This window comes from Psittacula echo, assembly GCF_963264785.1.
Source record: "Psittacula echo genome assembly, chromosome: 17".
Taxonomy (NCBI): domain Eukaryota; kingdom Metazoa; phylum Chordata; class Aves; order Psittaciformes; family Psittacidae; genus Psittacula; species Psittacula echo.
Genome location: NC_137753.1, coordinates 7,955,646 through 7,971,859, shown reverse-complemented (window position 1 = coordinate 7,971,859; position 16,214 = coordinate 7,955,646). Strand labels below are relative to the sequence as shown.

At 52.0% G+C, this 16,214-nt stretch overlaps 1 protein-coding gene across 2 annotated transcripts in view; it reads left to right on the top strand.

Moving 5' to 3' along the window:
• FBXO42 (F-box protein 42) overlaps positions 1–16,214 on the top strand; it is a 50,316-nt gene that overhangs the window by 8,752 nt on the left and 25,350 nt on the right. For both annotated transcript variants that reach the window (XM_080631134.1, XM_080631135.1), the window contains exons 2-3: positions 7,408–7,674; positions 10,734–10,850. In XM_080631134.1, the coding sequence (XP_080487260.1) occupies positions 7,425–7,674; positions 10,734–10,850 (367 nt within the window). In that variant the 5' untranslated portion in view covers positions 7,408–7,424. The remainder of the gene's footprint in view (positions 1–7,407; positions 7,675–10,733; positions 10,851–16,214) is intronic.

Here is a 16,214-nt window from a genome sequence, read left to right as displayed (position 1 = left end):
GCACTTTTCTGCAGGGATGGTCCTGGTGACTTTGCTTCTTGCTCCAATTCTTGATCTGTTAATACTTTATTAAGTTTTTTGGCCAATTCTGAGCTTTTGTCCTGTTTATTCCATCAGCAGATGGGAATGTCCCATTCTGCTGTGGACACCTGCAGCACAGCATCATTCACCTCTGCTCTTCCCCCTTGTTCTCCTGAGCTGTACACTAAACCAAGGGCAGAACCCACGTGGAGGTTTGTGTTCCTATAATAAATCCAATTTCCTTTCTCATTTCCAGTGCTCCTCTAGGAAGATGGGTTAAGCAGGATTTATATTTAGGTTGCTGTGCTGTTTGTGCAATAAATCTTGCTGCAGAATGTTATATTCCTACTTCAGATGAAAGCTTAGACTAGAACTGAGCAGGAATCGGGAGGAGCTGAGAATTGGTTCATCACCAGAGCAGGAAGATTTCGGGTAACAAAACCTCTTTATTACAGCCATATCAGTTACCATTCAGTTGTTCTCATGCTGTTTCATCCCAGTGTGGTGCAGGTTAGCTGGCACTGCAGAATGAAGTCAGCTCATTTGGAATTTGCCTCTGGACTCTCTATAAAGATCCTGGTTTAACAGGCAAAGCGCACGCAGGGGAGGTTGTGCCGCAAGGTCTGTAGTTGAGCTTCACGCTCACAGAGGGAATTCAGGAAACCTTTGGCTTTGTGGCTCTTATGTGAAAGCAAAACCACAATTTCCTGTGGAAAAGCAGCTAAAGGGGGTTAAAAAAGGGAAAAACTCTGCTTCAAAGTACTTGTAACTGCCTGGTTTGCAGGGATGAGACAAGCGTGGTGCAGGGATCCCGAGGTCTCACCCGCTCCTCCGGGTGATGCTCCACAGCCCCACAGACAGGATATTGTTCATCATTTGCTTTCCAGAGGCTTTGTTTTCCTTTTCTTGACTAATATCTGCTTCCCCCCCCCCACTGTTGAACCTCTCCAGCAGTTGGGTTTCAAATGGGGTGATTTAACCGGTGCCAGTTTGGAAGGACTGGAAACATCATCGTGCTCATCGGTGTTTATCCCTACCCTGAATCCAGTGGCTCCCACAGACCTTTTGCTCCCTGTGCCGTTGCTTTCTTTAAATAGCACTTCTAGCTGGGAAATACGCTATATTTTCCCCTTTTATCACTAGAAAAGGGCTTGAGGTTTCTGTAGGGTGACTGATGGTAGGAAAACCAAACTGGAGGTTGGGGGAAGCTGCTGCTGATGGCACAGCTGCACCATACAATACAATGTCGTGCACAACAATCCCTTCCCAATACAGGCTTGTTTTGCAAGGAAAACAGCCTAAAACTTACTATTAAATGTGTCTGTTTGATGGAGAGTTTAAACTGGGTAAGAGAATAAGCCCAAAAGGTCTAAATATCTCCATAAATGCTCCCCTGCTGTGCCAATGGGGCTGTTGACAAGCACAATAAGCAGTTGCAAAGGCTGAGGAAGAGTCTGGAGTGAGTTAGTTGCTATCTCCCAGCCCTAACTGAACACCAGAGCTCCTGATTGCCAAGCACAATTAACTGTTCTGTTCACAGAGTCCTTGTCTCCTTCCAGCCGGAGCAGGGCTGGGTCCTTTCACACACCTTCATTAGTTTTCCCCGGGTGAGAACATCACTTCTGTGCTCATGTTTGGAGAGAGAAGTGTTTTGTGGCATGCGAAAATGAGCGTTCCCTCATGCGTAACGTGCTCTGACTCAGTCCTCTTGTACGGCCTCTTCTTTTCAGTCAAGAGCTTTTCCTTGGAGCCTTTTCCCCCCCACCACTAAAATCTGTTGACTTGAAAACCCTGCGGGTTCTTCAGGCACTTAAAGCAGCCGAGAGCTGTGGAGAAGAGGAGGTAGCTCAGGATGGGAACCACTGATGCCACCTGCATCTGTGAATGGGGGTCCATGGAACCAGGAGAGGTGCCTGCAGGTAGGAAAACCTTGGTGGGTCAAGAGGGGGTTTGCAGGAGCAAGCTGCAGCCTGTCTTGATACCATTATCAGGCTTCAAGAAGTGTTAAACCTCATTGTCCTTTCTGTCCGCATTTAATAGTCCTCATCTGGCGAGGGGCTTGGGACAAGGGCCTGTAGGGACAGGCCAAGGGGAATGGCTTGAACCTGCCAGAGGGGAGACTGAGCTGAGCTCTTAGGCAGAAGCTCTTCCCTGTGAGGGTGCTGAGGCGCTGGCCCAGGGTGCCCAGAGAAGCTGTGGCTGCCCCATCCCTGGCAGTGTTCAAGGCCAGGTTGGACACAGGGGCTTGGAGCAAGCTGCTCCAGTGGAAGGGGTCCCTGCCCGTGGCAGGGGCTGGAGCTGGAGGAGCTTTAAGGTCCCTTCCAACCTAAGCCATCATTCTGTGATGTTTGTTCCACTGCAGTGGGTAATTACTTTAGCAGAATAAATAGCAGGTTCTTAAATAATTCCAGGAGGGGTGAGAGGGAAAATTGAAGTGCTCTGAAAGGAAGAAAAGAGTTATAAAGTGTTGTGCCAACTGGCAGAGACACAGCTTTTAGGAAGGGCCAATCTGATCAGCACTGGCACAGCCCCGTTCAGTTGCCCTTCTAGCGTTTCCTTATGTGTTATTTTAAGTAGCTGCAATTCCTCCTTGGTAGAGCTTCAGCCTGATTTCTGAACACCATAAACCATTGCTGCTGCTGCAGTATAAAGGCACTTCTCGGAAACCAGAGGCTTGAAGAGTGCAAAATAGGATATGATGCTTCAAGGGGCTCGTGGTGACCAACACAGAGATCGATCCAGGCAGAGTGGGGCTGCTGGATGCATCCCAGCAACTTAATGGAGTTGTACTTTTGGATGAGACACAACTGCTTCAATCCCTTCCCTGCGGCTTCTGGAGTGCTCTGAGATTCATTTTAGCCCCTGGCCAAACTGCAGCCCAGCTTGGTGCAAGCAGAGAGCGTCCGGAGAGCCAGGATGGGTGAGAAAGCACCTCCTGCATCCCCACTAAGGGCAGGCGGGACAGAAACACTGCTCTGATGTAGGAAGAACACCTCCATGGGATGCTCTCCTGTGGATCTGCTGAATAGCTGGTAATAGGAGCTGCCCAGGATGCTTGAGCTCTCTTACCTGGCTTGCTTTTCCCTTTTCCAGTGTTGGAGCAGGGTTCTGGGACAGGGTTTTGCTGCTTTGCACTCGGGGGTGGTTATTCCCACTCTGTTGTTCCTATGTCATAAGATCAAAATCCACATCCGTGACAGGTCAGGCTTGAAGGGTTGTTTTGACAGCGTCTTGTCTTTTGGGAGTTGGGTTTATTGCTTGCTATGGCCTTGCTTTCCTTCCGAACACAGCACAGGGTCGGTGTGAAAGCCTGGAGGATGGTTCTTGACACTTAAAGCACATTGAAAACAAGGATGTAGACAAGTGGATGCATTGGAATACTGATAATATTAACAAGTGTCCTGGTAAGGGCAGACAAAGTGTGGAGCAGCTCTGCTCTGGAGCCAGGCTGAGAGAGCTGGGCTGGGGCAGCCTGGACAAGAGAAGGCTCCTGAAGGGGAGACCTGAGAGCAGCTCCAGTGCCTGAAGGGGCTGCAGGAAACCTGGAGAGGGGCTTGGGACAAGGGCCTGTAGGGACAGGCCAAGGGGAATGGCTTGAACCTGCCAGAACAGGGGAGACTGAGCTGAGCTCTTAGGCAGAAGCTCTTCCCTGTGAGGGTGCTGAGGCGCTGGCCCAGGGTGCCCAGAGAAGCTGTGGCTGCCCCATCCCTGGCAGTGTTCAAGGCCAGGTTGGACACAGGGGCTTGGAGCAAGCTGCTCCAGTGGAAGGGGTCCCTGCCCATGGCAGGGGTTGGAGCTGGAGGAGCTTTAAGGTCCCTTCAGCCCAAACCAGGCTGGGGTTCTGTGATGTGCACAATCAGGTGCTATTTGAGGCAGTGAGGGGTTTCCTGCTCCTCCTGTCTTCTTAAATTGGCCTTAGAGATGCTGTTCTAACCCCTAAGCTGTGATTGCGCCTGTGATGAACTTGTGTTATTCCCAAACCTACTCCAGAGAGATGAAATTGGGATTTCATAATTGGAAACCTCTCCTAGCCAGGTGTTCATTCCTGCCTTTCCCAGCTGACGTCCTCCAGCAGGTTTGGGATGTTGTTTAAAGGGCAAATGAAAGCTGTTGGGAATCACGCACAACCTCTGCTTCCAAACCTCAGCACCACAGCAGGTCTGTGGGAACCTGGCAAGCCGAGGCTTCTGCTCCTCATTGTCACCTGCAGGTGTCCTCTTGGATCTGATCTGGATGCAGACAGGCTCCTGTTTGGGTTTGTAGCACGTTCTTGGGTTGTGAAACACCTCCTCTGCCTGGGTGGATGTGCTGCTCCAGTTTCCCAACCCGCCTTCCTCCAGCCTCCCCGCATCCCGAGGCTGGAATACCGGCAGCTTGGCATCCTGCCATGCTGTGTCAGGATGGAAATCAGTGCATGCTCTTCGCAGTGATGGATGCTTTGGCTTGGAAAAGCCCCAACCCTCTGGGTTGAATCAGTTTTTTAGCCCAGCTCCACTTGTTCTTTTTTTTCCCTTAGTTTTCCATTTGTTAACCTTTGGGAATTGGTGCTTTATCTGCTGTGTAATGCAGTTTGCTGCTGTCAGCGTGGGGTTCCAGCCCCTCTCTGTCACAACATTGTCTCGGAGAAGGATTTGTGACGCGGGAGACACTGGAGCATCTGTCAGGATGGGAACTGGGAGTTTCATTTTGACGTGGTTTCCACTGCAGATTGACAGCCCCTGGGGCTGACAGAAGCAGAGCAATGCTGTCAAATGTCGGGGTTTGAGCAGGAATTAGTCGTCAGGGAAAGCTTTTCCACTCTGAAGCTCTGCTGTCTGCTATTCCCATGGCTCTTGTGTGCGTGCCAGGCTGGGAAAACCCTGGGGAAGGCAGTCGGAGATTCCCAGCCTGGTTTGGGTTGGAAGGGACCTTAAAGCTCCTCCAGCTCCAACCCCTGCCACGGGCAGGGACCCCTTCCACTGGAGCAGCTTGCTCCAAGCCCCTGTGTCCAACCTGGCCTTGAACACTGCCAGGGATGGGGCAGCCACAGCTTCTCTGGGCACCCTGGGCCAGCGCCTCAGCACCCTCACAGGGAAGAGCTTCTGCCCTATCTCCAACCTGAACTTCCCCTGTTTCAGTCTGAACCCAGCACCCCTTGTCCTATCACTACAGTCCCTGCAGTTTGCATCTCTGGCAGCTTGTTACAACAGCTTAGTTTATTCCTCATAACTAATATCTTAAATTCCTTCCATCCATGTTTTCTGTGGTACTGAGAGTTTGGTGAAAACAAACTGCTACCTCCTTGTATTGCAGTGTGTGGGGCTGAGAGCTGTGTCTGAAGGTGTCTTGAGTTGGAAGGGACCCATAATGGTCATTGAGTCCAACTCCCTCCTCCTCGCAGGGTTACCTAAAGCTAAACCATATGACAAGGAGCATCACTGGGATGCTCCTTGAACCCTGACAGGGTTGGTGCCATGAGGACTTCCCTGGGGAGAGTGCTCCAGAGACCCAGCACCCTCTCAGTGCGCTTTTCCCTAATACCCAAGCTGAACTGCCCCTGAAGCAGCTTCATTCTGCTTTCTTGTGTCCTGTCACTGGTCACCAGAGAGCTCTCCATCCCTGGAGATACTCAAGAGCCATCTAGACACAGTCCAGGCAGCCTGCTCTAGGTGGCCCTGCTTGACCAGGGGCTTGGACCAGAGCTTCCTTCCAACCTCAACTGTTCTGTGGGTTTGTGACTTGGGATGTTGTTGAATGACCAACCCATAGGTTCATGTTAAACCGCTCTGCACCAGGATGGATGTATTGAACACCGTATGGTGGACTTCACCCTTCCATGTCTTGTTCACCCTTTTTAACCTTGCTGGTCCTCCATGGGAGCTGCCCGTCGAAGCCTCCAACCTCAAACACGTTCCATGGATGAATCCATCTTTGCCCACCCTCTTGTCTTCCTCTTGAGCAGCAGGTTTGCTTCCTGGGCTTGCTGCAAGTGGGATTTATCCCATGGACTGTGTTGATCTGCATCCCATCATTGTTGTCCATGTGGGCAGCCTCTGCCTGCATGGCATGCTGTCAGGAGGAACTCAAGCTGTCATTTGCCCTGGTTTGGGCCTTTCTTTATAACCTGCATCCCGGAAAAGGGATGCAAAAGGAATTTGTGATGGGAGTTTCTGGGAGAGAAAGCCCTTAAGCCATCCTCATGAGTGGGATTCTGGTTTGAGCTATCGGTGCCTGTGCAATAATGTTCCATCCCATGGTCATTACCCCATGGTGCTGGAAGAGGAAAGGATCCACTTCCCAAAACAGGTCAGCTGCCTCCTGGGAGATAAGGTCCAGGGATCTGTTGTGCAGTGACAAGCAAAGGGTAACTGCAGGCTGTGCCAGCTGGAAATTGGCCTCAGCCTCTTGTTAAGGTGGATTTATCTCCTGATGTATTTCTGTCGGTGCGTTACCTTACGCTGCAGATGTTCGGAATAGCTGGAGGGACAAGATCTGATATTGCAGCTTTCAGCAGCACTAAATCCTGGGGGACAGGAGGGAGCGTGTCCTTCCCTTCCCGACTGCCAGCACCAACTGAGCAAGCGTTGAACAGCACGTTCTGCCCCCCTGCAGTCCTGCTCCAGCTCTGGGGCAGCAGCACAAGAGGGACGTGGAGCTGTTGGAGCGAGGCCAGAGGAGGCCATGGAGATGCTGCGAGGGCTGGAGCAGCTCTGCCCTGGAGCCAGGCTGAGAGAGCTGGGCTGGGGCAGCCTGGAGAAGAGAAGGCTCCTGAAGGGGAGACCTGAGAGCAGCTCCAGTGCCTAAAGGGGCTGCAGGAAACCTGGAGAGGGGCTTGAGACAAGGGCCTGTAGGGCCAGGCCAAGGGGAATGGCTTGAACCTGCCAGAGGGGAGACTGAGATGAGCTCTTAGGCAGAAGCTCTTCCCTGTGAGGGTGCTGAGGCGCTGGCCCAGGGTGCCCAGAGAAGCTGTGGCTGCCCCATCCCTGGCAGTGTTCAAGGCCAGGCTGGACACAGGGGCTTGGAGCAAGCTGCTCCAGTGGAAGGGGTCCCTGCCCGTGGCAGGGGTTGGAGCTGGAGGAGCTTTAAGGTCCCTTCAACCCAAACCAGGCTGGGATTCTATGAAGAAAAAGAAAAAATGGGGGTGTTAAAGGGGGCTGGGACCAGGGATATTTCCCCCCATTGTGCTGCTTGGAGCAGAGCAGGCTCACTGGCAAAACTGGTCTCACAGGGGAGCAGGGGCTGCAGAGATGTCGTTTCCATCCTGTCTCACCTTGGGTTGCTCTCAATTCTGTGGGGATCTATTTCCCCATCACTGCCTGGCCTCACAGTGCAAACCAACCAGCTGGGGCCACTGGTGCTGTTAATGTTCCTTGTGAGCTCACTGTTGTCTCTTTCCCCCTCCTGAAGCTGTGAAGTGGAATGCCATGGCCAGCTCCTCGGACAGTGAAGATGATGGTTTCATGGCTGTGGATCCAGAAGACGCTGTGGTGGAGGGGACAATGGAGCAAGATGATGAGCCACATGCTGAGCTGGAGGTGGAGGAGACCAGGCACAACAGATCAATGCTGGAGCTTCCTGAAGAGGTTTTGGAATATATCCTCTCCTTCCTCTCACCATATCAGGAGCACAAAACTGCTGCCCTTGTCTGCAAACAGTGGTATCGACTCATCAAAGGTACAGGGCCCTGTAGTGAGGGGGCATTTCTGTTACTGGCGGTGTGTAACCCAGCTGCTCTTTGCTTTGGTTTAGCCTCACTTCTTGTTTTACCCTTCAACTGGGAAACCTGAATCCTGAAAGGTGCCAGAACAGCAGCTCCAGCCATCAGGTCACTGCCTTTGCTCAAGGCAGTGCTGATAACATCCCAGAATTGAGCCCCTCAGCCTCTTTGAAGTATAAAGGAGTGAAACCCCAGCACAGAGCAGCTCACTGAGGTTGCTTTTGAATGCTCCCTCTTGACCTGGCACTCAGCTTCCCTCCACCACCCAGCAGATCCCATGGCTGAAATTGTGCTTCCTTTACACTTTGCTTGGTGATAACCTTCCCAAAGCTTATGCTTTCAGCTGGAAACAAAGCCCTGTCTGGTTCTTACAGCTCTGCTGAAGAGAAGTGGTACATAAAATCTGCATTAACATAGATCTACATATTCACACTTCCTCAAAGAGTAGCCCTGAGACACAGATACTTCTCTTTGCTTCCACACAGTGTGAATCCTGAAGCCTCATGGGGATATTTTAATGCTAGATAGGTATGATATGACAGGTAGGTAGGTAAGGTTTGGACAAGGATGTAACCTGAGTGCTCTGCTCCAGTGTTTCTGGAATACACTGAATCATTTCCATTATGTTTCCACTGAGAGCATGTGCTTTGAGTGCAGGTTTCATTAAACCCCAGCAGATTAAGAGGAGCCCACAGGTAAATGTGGAGGAATGAGACACGCTACTGCCTGAGGGGAAAACAGAGTGTCAGGTGAGAGATGCCTTTGGGTGTTGTGTGGGGTGATGGCTCAGTTGTGGACTCCTCTGCACATGTGAGAGCATTGCTCGGGTTCCTGGCACCTGCTGCCTTGCCCAGAGTTGAACAGGCTGGAGGTTAAAGCACAGCTACTTCAGCAGCACAAAAGGACTCGTTTTGCATCATTTTGGGGCAGCAGCAGCCTGCACCCCGGTTGAAAGGCTGCATCAAAAGGAGCGTGAGCAGCAGGTCGAGGGGGGTGATCCTGCCCCTCTGCTCTGCTCCCATGACACCTCACTTGCAGCACTGTGTGCAGTGCTGGTGTCCTCAGCATAAGGACATGGAGCTGTTGGAGCAAGTCCAAAGGAGGCCATAAGGATCCGCAGGGGTTGGAGCAGGTCCTGTATGGAGCCGGGCTGAGAACACTGGGGTTGTTGATCCTGGAGAAGAGAAGCTGAGTGGGGACCTCAGAGCAGCTTCCAGTGTCTGAAGGGGGCTACAAGGATGCTGGAGAGGGACTCTTCGTCAGGGACTGGAGCGATAGGACAAGGGGTGATGGGTTCAGACTGAAACAGGGGAAGGTCAGGTTGGAGATAAGGCAGAAGCTCTTCCCTGTGAGGGTGCTGAGGTGCTGGCACAGGGTGCCCAGAGCAGCTGTGGCTGCCCCATCCCTGGCAGTGTTCAAGGCCAGGTTGGACAGGGCCTCAGGTGACACAGTTTAGTGGAAGGTGTCCCTGACCATGGCAGAGGGTTGGAGCTGGATGATTTTAAGGTCCTTTCTAACCCAAACCAGGCTGGGATTCTGTGATTTCCAGTGTCAGCAGCCCTTGAGTTACTGCTTGGATGCACTTTCTCACCCAGGACTTTTTCCTGGAGCAGCCTTAGAGATGCAAAGGATGCAGCTGGAATCAAACACCTGTGATTCACCCCGTAAGAGACTGTGGGAAACATCCCTGCAGTGGAGGGGAGGGATGAGCAGCCCGAGGCACAGCCTGGCCTTGGAGCTGGCCTTGGAGTCCCCATCCCAGGGGATGTGTGGTACAGGGCAGCTGTACTGGTATTGTGGCCATCACAGCCCAAAAGGGCAGTGTAGCTGCAACCTGCGAGGGGTCACTCGAGGTAAAGCATTGATTCCTTTAATCCCGGCTAATTTTCCCTGTTTGTCAGGATACATCTGCTATCAAATCCTCTCGTTAGATCCTGTTTCCTGCGTGACTCTCCGGGACCAGCTGCTTGAGGACCCTGCGTTTCATTAATAAAACTTCCTGCTTTCTGTCCAGTGTGATTCCTTACTGGGGCTGTTCCCAGCGCAGAGCTCCCAGTAAGCAAATCCTTGGCAGAGTCTCTTGGCAGGTTGTGGCATCCTCTGCAGTGGAGCACAAGCCACCAAGTTCGATTCAGCCACAGAACTCCTCCGGAGGCTCCTCTTTGGGCAGGGAGCAGGATCCAGCCCCTCTCAGCACACTCACAGCCACATGTGCTCCATACACAGCTCGGGGGCTGACAGAGCTGGTGTTAAGAGGGTGCAGGTTGTTTGTCCTGGAAAGTCTGTAAAGGGAAGGGCAGCAGCTCCTCCGGGGTGTGATTAGGGGACAGCAGGGCTCAGCTGCAGCAGAGGAGAGTGAAAACCAGCTCTGTGGAGGCATCACAAGTGCTGGCCTTTCCCAGAATGAATTGGTTCAGTGAACATTGCTCACTGCCGCGTTTGCCCAGTCCCTGTTTTCTATTCTTTGTAAACCTCCAAATTTCCACCAGCTTATTTATAATCACAGGCTCATCACAGAAGCATGGAATCCTGGGTTTGTCTTGGAAGGGACCTTAAAGCTCCTCCAGCTCCAACCCCTGCCACGGGCAGGGACACCTTCCACTGGAGCAGCTTGCTCCAAGCCCCTGTGTCCAACCTGGCCTTGAACACTGCCAGGGATGGGGCAGCCACAGCTTCTCTGGGCACCCTGGGCCAGCGCCTCAGCACCCTCACAGGGAAGAGCTTCTGCCTAAGAGCTCATCTCAGTCTCCCCTCTGGCAGGTTCAAGCCATTCCCCTTGGCCTGTCCCTTCAGGCCCTTGTCCCAAGCCCCTCTCCAGGTTTCCTGCAGCCCCTTTAGGCACTGGAGCTGCTCTCAGGTCTCCCCTTCAGGAGCCTTCTCTTCTCCAGGCTGCCCCAGCCCAGCTCTCTCAGCCTGTCTAAATACAGGAGCTCTTTCTAACTGCTGTCACATTGCTTGTGCAGGCACCGTTTGTTCCTAATGTGCCCCAATTTTGCTGCTCTCTGTTTCTCCCCAGGCGTGGCCCATCAGTGTTATCACGGCTTTATCAAAGCAGTGCAAGAAGGCAACATTCAGTGGGAGAGCCGCACTTACCCCTACCCCGGCACCCCCATCACCCAGCGCTTCTCACACAGTAAGTACCTGCTGGGGAAGCTCTGCTCACCCTGGTTTGCCACCAGACACTGCAGCCCAGGGGTCTGTGCTGCATCCCTTGGGATCCAGCAGTGCTGCAGACCCCTGTCACTGCAGCACAGTAACACACAGCTCTGCCAACACAAGTGCTTTGCACAGGGATGGGGATTTAGTAGCTGCTTGTCATGGTTATTGGCTCCTTGGGAATGTCTGTGGAGCTGGGGTGGGATCTTGGCTTTCTGGCTTTCATAGAATCATGGGATGATCTGTGTTGGAAGGAACCTTAAAGCTCCTCCAGCTCCAACCCCTGCCACGGGCAGGGACCCCTTCCACTGGAGCAGCTTGCTCCAAGCCCCTGTGTCCAACCTGGCCTTGAACACTGCCAGGGATGGGGCAGCCACAGCTTCTCTGGGCACCCTGGGCCAGCGCCTCAGCACCCTCACAGGGAAGAAGATGGTTTTGTGTATTTTACATGCAGGTTTCTTCCCGTAGCTCTGAGCCTGAGCTTTGTGCCTTCTTCAGTAGAAGCCTCACTTGGCTGCTAGACTCAGGCCGTTAAATCAACACCACTGAGTATCCACACTCACCACGCTTGGGGCATGTGCCGGCTGCTTTTACAGCAGATCTGTTACTCACAGATGCAGAAGATGGATTTGTAGGGAGCCGAGTATGGCTTCCTTCAGATTAAAACACAGCCACACATGAGACACAAGTGTATTTGCTGATAGAAGTGATTCAGCTGATGCTGCTTACAAATGGATGAAGTTTCACCCTGCTTCCAAGTTTCTGGAAGAGAACAGCAAAAAGCATTCCTGTTGAGGAAAAGATCATAGAATCCCAGACTTGTTAATGTTGGAAGGGACCTTAAAGCTCCTCCAGCTCCAACCCCTGCCACGGGCAGGGACACCTTCCACTAGAGCAGCTTGCTCCAAGCCCCTGTGTCCGACCTGGCCTTGAGTTGATACTGAAATAGAACTTGCCTGTAGTGCAGCAGCACTGCGCTGCCTCAGCCTGCTCTGCCTGGTGGCAGGGTCCCATAGGACAAGACTTCCATCCCCAGGAGACACTGCAGGAATCTCTGGTGAAGCCGTGGAGCTCTTTAAAGACTTCCTTGTGCTCCTGAAGAATGCAAGTCCCCACTGTTCATAGCTTGGTGTGAAGTGTTCACAAGGTGCTTATTAATGACTTCCCCATCAGGGTGCGTTGCCCCTCAGTTCTTGCAGCCTTTTTCAACCTGTGAGCTTCAAGGCTGGCTGGAAATTCCTGAAACAGGCCTGATACTGCTCCAAAGACACTGAGTGCTCTGTAGTTTATCCTGCTGCCCACTGGGGGCTTTGCTTTTACACTCCATCCAACGTGAGTTGTCTCCCTGAAGCTGCTGCCCTCGGAGCATGTCATCTGGATTAGCCTTCTGATGCTGTCCTGGCCCTGGTCAGCCCTCTGTTGCTCCCCAAGCGTTATTAATGCACTTTCTGTGCAGAAAGCTAATCTGGATTAACTTGTTTGCTGATTTAAAGGGATTTTTTAAAGCAGATCTGCAGTAGCTGCTTTCCCTCCACCAAAGTGTCGCGTGTTGGTGGGTTCCTGCATTGAACTGAAGCTGCAAATGATTCATTGCAGAAACTCCAACTGAATCTTTAAACTTAAACTACTGAGATGCTGAGGTGAATGAGAACAGGAGGTTTGGGACTCACAAATCCCTTTCTAGGGGTGAGTAATGCACCAGTTCATGTAGAAGACATCATCTCCCAGGCACGAGCCACTGAAGGCAACAGACAGCAGGAGCTGGCACCAAAACAGTGGTCAGGGCTGTCTGGCTTCCAGGATTTATTAGAACTATCCCACAAATGCTCTTATGGAGCATAAAAGGACAAGCAAGAGAATTCTAAACAGTTGGAGGTCAAAATGTCTTCTCTCAGTTCCGAAGGGAGGAACAGCAGAACTGTTTGATAAGGAATAATGAATGGATGTTCCCTTCCTCTCGTCTCGTGGGGAGGGAGCGTTTGGCAAAGCTCACACAACTGATAACGAACCTCAGGGAAGAGCTGTAGCTTTAATGAAGGATTTAAAGCTGCAGAACATCAACCTATAGCAATAATGTTGGTTTTTCAGGTCTAAATATCGCACCTCAGTGAGAGAAACACTTCCCTTGGAGGTTTTTGAGCCGAACACCACGTCTCATGTTTGCAGGAGTCATCTAATTCCTTTTTAGCCCTAAAGTATGAACCTACAAACATCATAGCAGGGCAGTGACTCATGTGGTTAAATAACTGGCTCCGGTCAGAATGCCACGTCAGGAGGAATGCAGGAAGGGGGAAGCAGCGGAGGAATGCCGCCCGTTGTGCCAGGAATATTGATCCTTTGATGGAAGAGTGACTAATTTAAAGCCTGATTCTGGTTTTTCCATGCAGTCTGGGGAGCGTGGCAGCAGCGTGATGACTAATGAAAGCAATTCCCTGCCTTCACCCTGAGAGGCAGGGGCGAGGGGGAAGCTGGAATGTTGTTTGGTTCACAGGATGGGCTGCTTTACACCAGAGCTTCTCGTATCACCCAGCATTGCTCAATGGAGCCCTGCCTTTTGATTGCATTGAGTTCCTGCGCTGCAAGGAGCAGGGAAATGGTGGTTTAGAGCATAAGGAGATGGCTTGGTGGGGTTGTTCCCCCTGAAGATGTGTGGAGCTGGGCTTTCTGAGCAGTGCTGGGTGTTTATCACGCCACAGCGCCCGTGTGGTTTGGTGTAAAACAGGACCTGGAGCTTTCTTCTGCAGCCCGACCTCCTCGGCGCCACCGTCCATAGCTCCGGTGCCAAGTGTGGTTGGGTGTGGAGAGGTTACCTCCAATCCCAGTGCCAGCAGCTCCATGTACAACGCTTGCAGCATCAGCTTGGCCGGCTCCTCCTGGGAATGCCGACACTGAGGGCTGAAAGCCTTTAGCTGCACTGGGATTCCGATAGCCAAGCTGACTCCTTCCCCTCTCTCCAATGGGGAATGCAGGCTTTGAACTTGGGTGACTTTATTTGATGTACTCGACATTTGAAAAGGCAGTTACCACAAAGGGCATGTGCTCTGCCGTCAGTCTTCCCTTCCCGCTTGATCTTCCTTTCAGTTATCTCGTGCTCCAGGCAAAGGTCTCTGATGCTTTGTGGTGCAGCACAGAGGGTGAACAGGAACACGTTCAAATCCAGCTGCCTCTGTGCTCTCTTTGGGTATCAGCATCCTCAAACAGCCCAAATATTTCTTGCCCTCGTTTCCAGTTACAAAGATCCGTGTTTTTGCAGTATCGAAACATGGAGGACACTGAATTTTACTGGCACTTGACACAAATCAACCCAAAATCCAGTGTTCTCCACCCTTTTTTGGGCACCAGGGACTCACACCCTCCTCCCCTCATTTATTCTACCCCCTTTGCAAGCCTGGTTTAAACTGCAGCTTTCACTTGTGCTTCGTTTCCTCCCTGACCCCTAATGTCCTTTTTCCTCCCCAAACCAGTCTGCCTTCCTCGGCTTCAGCAGCTTTACAAGGAGTAGCAAGGCACAGTAAGTTTAACTTCTTTTGGTCTCGGATTAAAATGCCTCGTGGTGCCTGCCTGGCTGGCCTGGGGTTTGAAGCCAAATAAAGGAGAAGGATGCTGCCACCTCCCCTCCAACAGAATAGAGGAGCTGGGCTGTGGTGTGCAGGCTGAGCTTGCCAAGGGGTTGGTGTGGGGAGGAGGAAGAGGCTCTCACCGTGTCATGCTTCAGGTGGGGATTAGATTTCTGAAGGGACTAAGCCGTTCCTGAAAGGTGAAGTAGAAAAGCCCCAGCGTTGCTTTGCGCTGGGTGTTAACTGCATGGGCTTAGGGTGTGAAGCACCTCACCCTGTGCTGGGTGGAGGTGACCTCCAAGGGTCTGCTGTGTGAAAATGGGGCAGGGCTGAGTCTCAGGGAGCAGCTAAAGCACTAAACCTGTTCTTCATCGTGATTTCTTCCTCAATCCTGTGCCAGGCACATGCACTTCACCATCATTTACATATCCTCCAACCCAGACAGAGCTCCAAAGCAATGGGCCGTGGCGCTAGAGGTATTAAATCCTTCACCAAGATGTGGGCTGGGATGAAGACAGTTCAGTTGCATGTAAATACATTGTAGATAGGAATAGATTGTGTGGTCTCACCCTATGAGCACACCCCATATCCCCAGCTCCCCCATTTCTGCCCTGTGGTCAGCAAAGCACCCTGGACTCATCCCTAATAGCCCAGGGCATGAGGGCTGCTGGCTTTTCAATAGGGGATCAGACCGTGGGACCTTCAGCAAAGACCACCAGGTGTCATCATGTCCCAGCATGGTGCTGAGCTAGCAGCAGGATGAGTGTCACTGGTGTACATAGGGGTGGGATGTGTTACACAGCAATTCCACACTGGAATTACCTCCTTCCAGCCTGCAAAAGTAGGGCTGTGGTGTTGGATCACTGGAAACCAGGGACGTGCTTGTACTGGCCTAGAGCAAAGCTGAGAGCAGGGACTTCTCGTGGGGATTTGCTCTGAGCCCTTTTCTCTTGCTGCCAAAAGTAGGTTATCAGCCTTTTGCTCCAGATGCTCTTTTTATAGGCTCCATTTCTTCTCTTTTCTGGCTGCTGTTTCCAAAAGGAAAACAAGCCTTTCTGTCTGTGCAAGCCCCGAGCATCCCGCGTCCCCTCAGGTCACATCATCTGCATCTATTTTTATTGTTGAACTGAAGGGCAGCTCTGAACAGCACTGCAGGAAGGAGCAATCCCCTGTGAGGGTGCTGAGGCGCTGGCCCAGGGTGCCCAGAGAAGCTGTGGCTGCCCCATCCCTGGCAGTGTTCAAGGCCAGGTTGGACACAGGGGCTTGGAGCAAGCTGCTCCAGTGGAAGGGGTCCCTGCCCGTGGCAGGGGTTGGAGCTGGAGGAGCTTTAAGGTCCCTTCCAACTCAAACCATTCTAGGATTCTATGAAGTCAATGGGGCTCGTTGTATTTGAGGAGGGAAATGAAGAACTTGGGAAATCCTCTTTGTAGCTGCAGGGGTTTGACTTTCTGAACACGTCTGAATCTTCCTCATCCTCCAAGGCAGAAAAGCTGAGCAAGTCCTCTCTGCCCTAATGTTTAATGTATTTCCCAGCAGAGGTGCTTGGGTGCCATGGGACCCTGCCAAAGGCAGACACTTGCATATAATTTCTTTTTCCTGCAGAGTTTGGTTTGGGGCCAAACACACTTTACTTCCCTGGGTATCTTTGGGGGGCTGTCAAGTGCTGTGTTTGCTCCCTGTTCCCCATCTCGCTGCTTAATCCTTTCCCATAAGGAGCAGAGGGAATGCTTGTGTAGGATGTGTTTCAGTGATGCTGAAAGTAGGGTCTAGAGTCTGATGAGGAA